This window comes from Oncorhynchus nerka, linkage group LG23 (assembly GCF_034236695.1).
Source record: "Oncorhynchus nerka isolate Pitt River linkage group LG23, Oner_Uvic_2.0, whole genome shotgun sequence".
In the NCBI taxonomy this organism is placed as follows: domain Eukaryota; kingdom Metazoa; phylum Chordata; class Actinopteri; order Salmoniformes; family Salmonidae; genus Oncorhynchus; species Oncorhynchus nerka.
Window position 1 is genome coordinate 44376794 of NC_088418.1, and position 12651 is coordinate 44389444.

At 43.1% G+C, this 12651-nt stretch overlaps 1 protein-coding gene and 1 non-coding gene across 4 annotated transcripts; both read right to left on the reverse strand.

The window, feature by feature from the left end:
- Positions 1-2851: 2851 nt before the first annotated feature.
- On the reverse strand, positions 2852-9045 carry LOC115106886 (solute carrier family 25 member 3-like). Of its 3 annotated transcripts, none has more exons than XM_029630071.2 (8): positions 8940-9045; positions 8333-8469; positions 6086-6216; positions 5527-5706; positions 5110-5291; positions 4232-4404; positions 3747-3857; positions 2852-3352 (listed from the first exon to the last, which is right to left on the reverse strand). In XM_029630071.2, the coding sequence occupies exons 2-8, from the start codon at positions 8451-8453 to the stop codon at positions 3192-3194; spliced, it is 1059 nt and encodes a 352-aa protein (XP_029485931.1). In that variant the 5' UTR covers positions 8454-8469; positions 8940-9045; the 3' UTR covers positions 2852-3191. The 3 variants fall into 3 exon arrangements, with proteins under 3 accessions (XP_029485931.1, XP_029485933.1, XP_029485934.1); XM_029630073.2 differs by lacking the exon at positions 6086-6216 and adding an exon at positions 7191-7315; XM_029630074.2 differs by lacking the exons at positions 6086-6216; positions 8333-8469 and adding an exon at positions 7191-7315 and having other exon boundaries at positions 8940-8993.
- On the reverse strand, positions 4629-4863 carry LOC115107229 (small nucleolar RNA SNORA53). Its single transcript, XR_003860168.1, has one exon. It is a non-coding gene; the product is annotated as a small nucleolar RNA SNORA53 (small nucleolar RNA).
- Positions 9046-12651: the final 3606 nt, after the last annotated feature.

The window sequence follows — 12651 nt, forward strand, 5'->3', positions numbered from 1 at the left end:
ATGCACCATGCTGACAACATGACCGAGCAGCGCAGAATACTGTTCAATTTGAGAAGGGGACTCCTCCTTCACAGTTTTTGCCCATTCACATAACGGGCCATAAACCGGTGCCCCGGGGCTCAGCATAATCCAATTCGTCCAATGATAGCCATTGTTCCTTCTAATAAAGGAAACGAGTCAAAACTGACCCTTCAAAACACAATTGATAAACAGTTGCGATTTTATTTATTCTCTAACTGTGAATCGTTAATATCGATGTTTTCAATGTAATAAAGGACAATTATTTTTGCATTCACACTTTGGACAACTGATCTCTTTCTTGGACACAGTCCTTGAATGTGTATCACACAACTATATATATCATCACGTGTGAATAATAGTCAATAAGAAAAACAATAGTCACATGATACACCTCAAGTTTTACCTCAAGTTTCCCAAACAGTAACTCATTGTTTGCTATTAACCTTCATACTACACATGACAAAGGCCCATGAGGCCATGGCTTCCCTACATGGGGAACACGGTGTCATTTCGGCTACACAAGACTCATGCTCAGCCCACCCCTTAAACTCAACCCAGCTTTTGTGACACAGGCTCCTGTTTCAGAGTGACCTCCACAAAACCAGCACAAGGACAGAAACACAATGGAGTGGGGACACACACTTCTGCATGACCGCACACACATTCACACATGCGCACAACACAGAGGAGAAAGGATGTTAATATGAACGGTTTCCTGTGCTGTGGTCAGCTGTGGTGCCGTCAAATCATGAAGAGACAGCGATAAGTGCCTGATAGAAAATAGTTCCAATATCACCAGGGCAGGCTTAGACTATTTACAATATCTTGTGTTCCAAATCTTTTTCCAAAGTGCTACCTTATAGTAGTAGTCTTCAGTTCCGCATTGGATCTTCAGTTTTATCTTCAGTTGCATTATTTAAAAAAAAACACAGAAGTTAGAAGTGGAAAAACATTGGCAGGCCTGTCTCTCTGGGGATTGGGAGAACTGCCACTGATGGGCTGCAGCTGTCGCCACCTCAGTAGTCAACAGTGATATATATTAGAGACCAGGGTAAAAATAGCAGACCGAGCTTGTCCCCATCAGCAGCTATTCTTTTAGAGTTCACACAACAAGATGTTCATTTGAGGAAATGTTTGTTTATTCTATTTTACCGAGCCATTACGTTACGTCCTTGGATTTTATTATTATGTATCCTGTACATACGACTAATCCAACTTGAACGGATAGCTAGTTATCTATAGCAGTACTGAGAATCTCTGGAATGTTATGTTGCTTGAGGTGGTAGTTTGACTTGCTATGTACTTCCCAGGACTAATGGATGAAACAAGTGTAGACATGATACATTGGGCTACATAACACCAAAAGTAATATAGTTAAGAAATGTCAAAATTACTGACTGAATGAATAATTCATATCATGATATCAATATTTGTACAGAGACATTTCTGAATTTCACACATTTTGGGGGAATATTTCATGCTCAGCAAACCCCCTCCCTGTTTTTTCAAACAGCAGTAGCAGCCGAGTACATCTGAGTCATTACTATTTGAAAGCACACAATGGTTACCAGGTTATACAGAGGTCACCAAGGGGTTACAGAGAAATGGGAATCCATATCCCATGACCACCCCCCCAACCTCAGCAGACCTGAGCTCCAGGTACGCAAACACAACCCACATTTCATTTCCTGGAAACATTGCTTCTATTGTGTCTGCTGCTTTCAGAGAACGGAAATGTGAAAACCCCATTATTAAGAGCAACCAAATGGATTATAATGACATGGTTACTGAGACACAATTCCGTCCAATTAACACTGGGAGGCCGACGATGTGATGCCTCGGGTTCATTGTGCCGCATGCGAGATACATTAGATTCCCCAGAGCCTTAGGCAGTTCTGCTCACCTCCTAGCCCTGCACCCATTTTACAAGACAGAATGACGCAGGCAAATTTGTTTTTCTGATAGGACGCATTTTTTAAATAAATGGGGTGATCCTCTATCAAGAGACAGTCATCAGATTAGAGCATCACTAGGGAGAATAATTGTTTGTGTTTAACAAAGGAATAGGGTGCCATTCTGACAAATGCTGTACATAGTATATAGCTCCCTCTAGTGTTCATGTAGAGATCAGAAACAAATCCTGCACCTGTTTCTATTTCTGAGGGTAGAGCCCCACATAATACCCACAAAACCTAGCGGTCAAACAAGGAAATGGTTAGTGTCATTTTTTCTACCATTCATTTTTCCCTTAGGGAATTTTAGAAACATGTAAAATAAGGGCTGTATATTATAAACTGGGTGGTTCAAGCCCTGAATGCTGATTGGCTGACATCCATAGTATATTTAAGCAATAAGGCACGAGGGGGTGTGGTATAAGGCCAATATACCACAGCTAAGGACTGTTCTTAGGCACGACACAGCCCGTAGCCGCAGTATATCAGCCATATACCATAAATCACAGAGGTGCCTTATTGCTATTATAAACTGGTTACCAGCATAATTAGACATGTAAAAACAAATTTGTCATACCCGTGGTGTACAGTCTGATACACCACAACTGTCAGTCAATCAGCATTCAGGGCTCGAACCACCCAGTTTATAACAGACCGTATACAACAGGTAAGACAAAACATTTACTGCTCCAATTGCGCTGGTAACCCATTTATAATAACAGTAAGGCACCTTGGGGCCACGGCTAAGGGTTGTTGTATCCTTAGCCGTGGTATATTGGCCTTAAACCACACCCCCTCGTGCCTTATTGCTTAAGTACGCCAATACCCAAATTATTTTAATTGCAGTGGAAAACTTCCAAGAATTAAAACCGGACATGTTTCAGAGGGAATCAATTTATTTAAATAATGATATATCATTTCCACAACTAATGGACATGATTCAATAAAGCCAGACCATGTTTCTACAGTACATATATTCTCCTAAACCTCAGTGCAGAGGGGGAACAAACATGGATCCCTCCCTTCCGGTCTCTCTTTCTCTTAAATATACATGGAAGGAACAGCCCTGGGCCTGGAGAGGAGCAGCTGCTTTAGGAACATAAATATAGAAAACAGAGCTGTGTGCTGCAGCCAGGGTGGTGAGGTGTGAGTTGAGAGGGGGGGTCCCGGAGATGTCGTGAAGGGATTGGAGTGTAGGTGGGCTTTTGTTAATTTTTTTTACTCAGTGAGACCCAGCTTCTTCTTGAGGGACTCTGGCATCTCGGGGGGAGGGGGACGGGGCAGGCGGAAGTAGACCTTCACGGAGTCGTAGATGAACCACTGCAGGGCCGTCAGGGTACCGATCATGATGATACGGGCAACCAGGCCCTTCCACACACCTTAGAGGGGGAGAGAATGGGAGAAGGGATGTTTAGGGGGGGTGTTTGTTGGAAGTGTATAAATAAATTCCATCTGCTTTGTTGTTTCTTTGAGCGGGCCAAACACCCAATGTTTGACAGTTATATATGATAGAGAAAAATTATAAACATAATTCAGTTGACTATACAGCAACAGCACAGGAGCGCCCTCCAGAGGTGGATCTAAGGAGCGTGTTGTTGGAATTGGGACATTAAATAAATCACACCCATCTACCCCCCTCTCCCAGTAATCAGAGAGGATTTGATTGGATAAAGTAACCTGAGGTACCAAATCAGTTTCACAAATCACATCCGTGATAACTTTGAGGAAGGATGCATTTCCTAAGTAAAACAAGCCCTACGGTTGTCTACTCACCTTTAGGTCCGAGCTTCTTGAGCACTTGGGCAGCAGTGCTGCCACTCTCCTTGTTCAGTACAGACACCACTGAGTCCGCTGGGTGGGACACGATGGCACAGAACACACCAGCTGCAGGGGACAGACAAATGCTCAGCACACAATCCAAAATAGGCCCACAATACCATCAGACAGAAGCCTGGGTCATCTTTGCTAGTCACCAAATGGAAGAAAACTGATTGAAACAGGGAGGGACAACTACCGATACATGCACAATAAGAAATGCTTATTTTCATGTTCCTTTGCAAAACATTTAGCTATGGTGTGCACTCATGAATACCACCCCAGTTTCTCTGGGTAGTTCCAGCAATTGGGCACAGATCTAGGATCATATTAAGCTTCCCACAATCCTAACCTTAGTTATTACAAGGACAACACAAACCAGACTCTAGGTGAGCTACTAGACCTAGGGCCACCTTCATCCTATTTCCTGTGGTACTACTCACCGATGTAGCCGGCAGTGAAGGTGACAATCAGCTGTTCGCCCTTTGTGCACTCAGCGCGGGGTTTGGGCACCACATGTTTGTAGAGCAGCTCCACGGTCCTCTCAAAGCAGGCAAACTTCATCATGGTGTAGGGGATCTGCCTCATCCACAGGGGAACCACACCCTTGTAGAACCTGAGAGAAAGGAAGGGGGTAGGGAGAGAAAGATAGAAGGAAGAATGTCAGTTCCAAGCAGGCAGATCAGAGTTCTCGTTCCCTCTGATCAGAATCAATAGGTGAAAGCATATGGTGGTCACTAACAAGGCACTGACTTTCACCAGACAAGAGTGTAAAAGAAGATGAACAAACTGTTAGACTATCCCAGCGCAAACCTGGAAAATAACATTAGTGTCTATGGGATTGTCCATCCCCCAGCATAGCTGCACTGGTAGGGGCCCACCAGGGAAACTGAGGGTTGCCAGTGCAGCAGAGGTGCTGGGAGGCAGGTAGACTGCTCTCACACACCAATGACTCAAGCACCTCCAACTGTACAGCCAAAAAGCCATTGAGGGCTTCCAAGCTGGAGCTGCAGCACTCAGAGACAACAGCACCAGCACAGAACTGCCCTCCAGAGGTGGATCTAAGGAGCGTGTTTGTTTGGTAACCTCAAATCAGCTATGCAGAGCAAGAATTACTCCTGTAGGCTTATGTTCCATACCAGCCAAGAAACACCCAATTAATGTAATCAAGGCTACAAGTTGTATCAGATTTCTTTCACCTAGTGTAGGAACAAAAGCATACACACGTCGTAACTGTCCATGAGCAGGATTGAATACTTTCCCGGGTTATACAGTCTCCAAAACAAAAACGAATAGACCACCACAAACACAATCTACTCACGCCCATACTCCCTCCTCTGCGAACATCTTGGGAGCACACTGTCTGAGGTTGTTGGCGTAGCCGGGGCAGGTCTGGATACGCACTTTACACGCCTCCATGGGGGCCAGGGCAATATCAGCGAAGAACTCTGCACTGGCAGACGCAGCCAGGTACAGGGATGTCCTCCACAGGTAGGTGTTCTCCTGTTAGATGAGAGGGGGCGAAGTCAGTTGTGGTCCTGTGTGGGCTAGCAACACCAAAGTCACGCAGGGATTAGTCAATGTAAGCACTCATTGTACTGTACTTGGATAAAAGCGCCTGCTAACTAGCATGTCATTTACGATTGTTGGTGGGTGAACAAGTCCCTTTAAAACACTGTAAACCAGGGAACCCAACCGTGTTAGTTTCTACCCACATTGATTACTACCCCTGACTGACCTCTCCAAGCATGTCGCTGTAGAAAATCTTGAACATCTCATAGAAGCCAAACTTGCAGAGACCCTGCATGGAGTAGCCAATGAATGTAGGGGCCCAGCCCTTAGCCAGCCCTCGGGCTCCATCCTCCTTCAGTGTGAGGGAGAAGCCTTTGCCAATGCTCTTGTACTTGTCAGGGTCCACCTAAGGAAGAAAAAACAATTGATTAGCAGAGAGTCAAAGAAACAATGGGGGTAGACTAGATAAGAGACCTATGGGCTGAAATGTAGGTCTTTTTATCTAAGGTTTCAAGGCCATGTTTTTTTTTTTAACTAGCTAGGTTACAGGTTGTGAACTAGGGGGTTATCCAGATTAACATGACTAGTTATAGCTAGTGATTTATCTAATGTCTGCTAATCTACAAGAATCTTCCACCCAATCACAAATCTAGTTTTCCCACCCAATTTTGTCTTCATCTATTCTAGTGCATAGGAATTAAGGGTACATTTGGGATTGGGCACCTTTCCTTTCAGGAGCTATGGAGGCCTTCACACAGCAGACAGCTACAGGGGGTACCACAAACCTGGATGCGGCACTTGACAAGGTCGAGGGGTACAACAGCTGTGTGTGTGAGGCCGCAGCTCAGGATACCCCCAAAGCCACACAGGGCATAATACTTTGTCGAGCCAAACTCACAGCTCACATCTGCAGAGTCTGCAGCAAAAAAACAATACATGCCCAACATGCAGTCACGACACATGCAACACAGGACAATAATCACCAACAAAGATGCCACCATTACATTATAACACACCAGGGAATGAGCCAGTTAATTTCAAACACTTGTGAATCAGGGTTCAGGTAAATTCCTTTTCAATTCAGGAAGTTAACTGACATTCCAATTTACCCCAATGCTTCTGATACATTTATTTTAATTTAAAAATTTGAATCAGTTTACAGTGTACTTCCTGAATTGAAACTGACCTCTGCTTGTGATTTTAAATTGATTATTTTATACCCAGGATTTATTTCACTCATTTGATGAAGTAATCATAAAGCAGGGTTAAAAATCAGTTTAAAAAAAAATTACTCGAGAATGTCTAAAAGGTTTTACAAAAAAAGAAAATATTGTTGAAGCACGCAACCTGTATAATTAGCTAAAATACATATAGCTTGCATAAATACATGCATCATTTATACTTTAGTCAATTTAAAGATAGGAATAATTCCATTGAGGTGTAAATTACTTGGGCCTTTGGACTAACTTAAAGCCATAGGCTAAATTCTAGCAATGCATAGCTGCACTTTGATCATGTTATAAATAGCAGGGTGAAATTTCTGAAAACATTTTCCCATTGTCACTCCTGACCTTTCAGTGACCTACAAGTCCTTCAGCTTTGGATTGAGAAGGGGAATGGTAGCAGGCAGGGAGGTTCAGGAACACTGGTGATTGTGAATCACACACTTACCATGCGATGTGGGTCATTCGAAAACAATTTTTAAAAAGCAGGTGATCAGGTGGGATAAAACGTGAGGTTGAACAATGACAATGATTCCACCACAGCTGCACAAAACCGGGCTGCTTGATACATCCATTCTCCCATGCAAATTAATGCATTTCAGACAACAAAAACATGTTAGCGTGTTGGGTTTTAATAAGTGGCACCAGGCCACAGGGTTAGACAGACCTGCATTCTGCATTTGACCAGATCGAGGGGCACTAGGGCAGCATGTGTGGTGCCACAGCTGATGATGCCACCAAACCCACAGAGGAGTAAATACTTCCGTGAGCCGAACTCACAGCTGTCTCCCTCTGAAGAAAGAGTCAGGCAATACTTTCAAAATGGGGACTTGATGTTGTTCATTAGAAAAGTGGTAATAAGTCAAAGCAAACTGCATCTTCACTAGGCTAAAGGGCAAATACAAGTGGAGCTTAATTGTGTGTGTCCTGTCCTATGTAGTCTGCATAGGCCAATGTCAAAGGTGCAAAAAGCCATGCACACATGGAACATTTACTGCCTGTGAGGGCAGACTCTTGTGCAACAGGCGATGTACTAGTAGAGCAGACTAGCTGTATAACTAATCAACCAACCAGCACAGTGTTAAGGCTATAAAAAGAGGACACTGGCCAGCAAGCTCTAAAACTAACCAAAAGCCTGACCCAAATATGTCACCTTTAGAACTAGGCTGGCTAAACCGTAAAAACATTCCATAGAAATGTTTCAAGCGACAATGAAAAACAGCAATAATATTGCAATGGTCAGAATATAACTGAGGGGTGGTTGAAGGCCATGCGTTACGTTACAAAAAGGATAGCATTTCAAGTGATCCTAAATCTAGACAAAACTTGTCAAACTTATCCGAATTGAGAACCAATTAAATGCCCCCGTCTAGGGGTCAGACGCATATCATTAGCCGGCTGGTGTGCTAGAAAGCAATACACAGACATTCGCCTAACTACTACTTTGCCCTTTTGAGTTAGGGGCCTCTCACCTTAGTTTTAAACAGCGATTGAGGAAAGACATGAATTCAGTTCAGATACCTGCGGCATATTTCAAAGTTTACATTTGCCCTTCCATGTCCTCCATAGACAAGGCCTAGCCTGTCTTTGACATTCCACATTTAATGACAGTGGCTAGATAGCGTTAAAAGTTTGACCAGCACACAAGTCGTATCTAATAAATAACACATGTTGATATCTATTAAATATCACATTAATAAAATTGGTATCTCGTCTCATCATCATCGATTCAGTTGGCTGCGTACTTGCTCGCTAGCTACATGCTAACTGTACTTGTTAGCTAGTTAGCATGCAGAACATTGGTTTTACCAGCGATTGCTGCGGCAGCGAGGTTGCGGCTCTGTTTGGGCTCCTCGGTTTCTTGGAGGGAGAAGAGCGGGGCGTTGAAGGGATTAGCCCGGGACAACTGTGTTAGTGTGGTCGGATACATGATGGCCAAAACCGGGCTGTAGAATAAAAGCGAATGTTAGCAAGCTAGCTCACTACAGTACCTTGCTATAGAAACACGATCAGCAGTAACACAGCTCAGCTGACACAGAGCAGGATAGGAAGGGGGTTGGAATGTCACGTGAATATGTAGCTATAGTTTGACATCCAGATAACATGGAATGGAAATGCAAACCGTATTCCATCATGTTATTGTTGGTGTTAGCTAACGAGCTATTTCGGCTTCTGGCTAGTTAGCTAAATTACGTTAACTAGCTAACTTATTTAGCAAGCTCACTACTACTAGCTAGTGAGCAACTGATTAGCTAGCTTTCCCAAGGTGGAACAGTTGCACAAGACAAGCTAGCAACATAAAACATTCTAAACGTCCTAAACACAGCATTATAGTAAAGACAAGCCTTAATATTCCCTTCTACTGTAACATTTTAAATTCGAATTTTGTTAAGATATTTCATAGTACTCCACTCACTCTCTCCGTGTCTTAAAATGGCGCCTCCACTCCTACTGCAACCGGCGGCTCACAGAGGCGGAACGTCCTCGCAATAAATGAATTTGTCCTTCCCTGACGTCACGGAGAAAAGTGGGAGAGACTTTCTGTGTTCTGTCCTATGGAGGACGATATATGAAATGACAGTGCGGTCAATCAAAATTCGGGGTCCAATCACGAAACAGGACGTTCCTAGGCCTTCAGCGCTATTGTAGAAGTACAACGCTAGAATGCTCTTTAAATTTGGTTTTAGAAGTGACAGTGCCACCAAACACATGGAAGACTAAACAGTTGATACATTATGGAGTATGCCAGATAAAGACAGGGAGTGAGGGGGAAAGAGAGAGGTAATGTAAACATATGTTTCCCAGGCCAATAAAGTCATTTGAATTGAATTGAGAGGGGGGAGAGGCAGAGAGAGAGAGAGTGATACAGAGAGAGAGAGAGGGGTGAGAGTAAGAAGATTACTATGCCTTGGCAGTCAGTCTATTCTTTGCCATGGTATTAATCTAGGCCTGTGGAGCAGGGCAGTCTTCCATCCCTGCAGGTCAACAGTGTCAGGGCAGTCTTGACTTTTGCCGCATTCACGTTCTAGTCGGAACTAGGAAAATGGTTATAGTTATACACATACCACGTTCAACCAGTTAGCAAGTCAGAAATATCAGAATGCCCTAGTTCTGAGTAGCATGTGAAGCTCTGAATGATTGGACCAGTTGAATAAATATCAAATCAGAGAGCCACAGAGAATGAGAACCACAGAGAATGCCTTCATGCCTCTACCACAACCTATATTTAACAATTATTTGGCAATGGTCAGTCAGTAGGCAGCTCAACCCTGCTTCTGGCTGACTGTGTGTAGGTGTCTGTGTGAAGTTAAAATTAGCATCAGGGTCCTAAATGAGTGCAATAGGTGAAACTATTCCTGATTTCCACTCTGGGCTAAGCAGAGTGTATTCAGTGGGGCCTGTATTTTATCATTGACACCATTACAAAAAAATGTACCATCAGAATGCATTATAACTGCAGTACACTGATGTATAACTGCAGTTAGAGTGCAGTATAACTGCAGTACAGTATATTGCAAATAACACTATGTTCAAAATAACACTGTTTTTTTACTGCAGTAATTTTGCAGTGTAAGTGCAGTATAACTGCAGTTCAATAGCAGTACACTGCTGTTATTCTGCAATTACTGCGTCCAAAATACCAGTCGACTGCAGTCACTGCACTTTCACTGCAGTTTCAAAACGGCAATCTTTTTTTGTAAGGGCAGGCTCAGCTCCCCTTCTGCAGCTAGAAAGTACTGTTGTAAGAAAAATACTGTAGCTATTTTGGAAAGGCTGCTCTAAGAAGTGCCTCAAGGCTCCATCCTCGAACCTCTGCTTTTCATTATTTCCATGCTTCCCCTGAGCCCGATCATCTGCCACTATGGTCTCAACATCCACTGCTATGCGGATAACTCCACACCAAACCCGCCTCATCTCTCTACCCCGTCTCTGATCAAATATCAAGGATATGAAAACTGGATGACATCCAATCTACTCAAACTCAACAGTAATAAAACAGGTCATGCTGCTGGCTCCCAAGGCTCTCCTCAAGAAAGTGGGAGACCTTGTAATGTCCATCAATGGCTGTTCCATCTGCCCATCATCTGTGGTCTGGTCCCACTCTCTCCTTTGAGCCCCACATAAAATATATCACCAAATCCGCCTTCTTCCACCATCACTTGGTACATCACGTCTGGACTAGAGGTCTTCTCGGGTCCAAAACTGAGGACCCGTACGGGCCCGATCATTTTTTAAAGGGGGTGCCCGAACTTGAATGAACCCGCGGACAAATAGACCTTAATATGTTGGCTAGGCCTTCTATAAGTCAATAAATTCACCTTATTGGTGTAAAATAAATATCTTACAGGCTATGCAGAGCTGTGGTTACATACAGTGTATTCAGAAAGTATTCAGACCCTTTGACTTTTCCCACAGCCTTATTCTAAAATTGATTAAAATGTTTTTTCCCCTCATCAATCTACACACAGCACCCCATAATGACAAAGCAAAACACAGGTTTTTGAAATTTATGCAAATGTATTAAAAATTAAAAATGTAAATATCACATTTACATAAGTATTCTACTCAAAACTCTGTTGAAGCACCTTTGGCAGCGATTGCAGCCTCAAGTTTTCTTGGGTACACCTGTATTTGGGGAGTTTTTCCCATTCTTCTCTGCAGATCCTCTCAAGCTCTGTCAGTTTTTGCTTTGTCATTATGTGTGTAGATTGATGAGGAAAAACATACATTTAATCCATTTTAGAATAAGACTGTAAGGTAACAAAATGTGGAAAAAGTCAAAGGGTCTGAATACTTTATGAATGCACCGATGACAAACAGGACCCGACCTGGACCCAAGGAAAAAGTGAAAATTTCAGGTTCGGGTGGACCCGTGAAGACCTTTAGTCTGGACTACTACGGGCTCCAGTATGTCCAGAACTCCGCTGCCAGGGTCCTCTCACACACCAAACCCTCGGAACACCCCCCCCACCCCACTTTGCACTACCATCACTGGCTCCCAGTCAAATGATGCATTACTCCTTACCTACAAGGCCCTCCATAGCCTTGCCCCCTCATACCTTGCCGACCTCCTCCATACACACATGCCTTCTCGCTGCCTCCGCTCCCCTGACACAGGACTACTCACCATCCCTAAAACAAAGATTGGGGGACCAGGTATTCAGTATCACTGCTCCCCAAATTCTGGAACTCTCTCCCCCCCGGCCACCCACGACTCCATCACCACCTTCAAAAGCAGACTAAAATTCCACCTGTTCGGTCTGGCTTTCCCCTCAGTTTAGCCCAAGCTTAAAATAAGTAGCTTATATTTATATTTTAATGAGGGTTTCACAGAGAATGCTATGAAAGCTACTGTTATTCTTAATTGTTTTTATTTTCTTGACATGGTCAAAGAAATCAAGCATAGATTGGTAACTTTTTAAAATAATTTGGCACAGCAACTAGAGGCCATGAGTAACTTGGTCGAAAATAATGGCACAGATTGGCCTATAGGTGGCGATGTTATAAGCAGTCTCACTTCAACCCTCATATCTGCCGCCCGTTTGAGCTAGAGACTTGAAACTTTGTATGTAGGTGTTTTTCTTCATGCTGAACAAATTTACCTCAAAGACCCGTAAGGTCCGTCAGGGTAGATTTTCCTCCATTTTGAAAACCTTTGAACCACATTACACCAAATAACAAAAGTCCAGTCCAAATAACACCAAATTCGGTATGTAGGCCCACATAAGGGACTGGTTAAGAGATGTCTGTTACTGATAAAATCAGGAAATCATACTTTGTATCCATTTAAATCCTCTGTAAATCCACTCTACAATGGCCATTCAACTTGAATCTTTCTAAGGTCATCAAAGACATTACCATAATGAACCATGTTACGTTTGGCATTGATATCTTAAAAAAAGGGAAGCTATTAATAATGAACTTTTTTGACTATTTAACACTAATGCTTAAAATAATCATACGAAATCTTCTCCTCATGGACAAAGTCAGATTCACTCCAAATGTGGTCTTTGGACTTTTCACAATAGTCCCTAGAGTTTGAGAAAATAACATTGATGCATTCAAAGATGTCCACACTATACCAGCAGGATACACTAATATGCTAAAATATGCAAAGGATTCTTGCT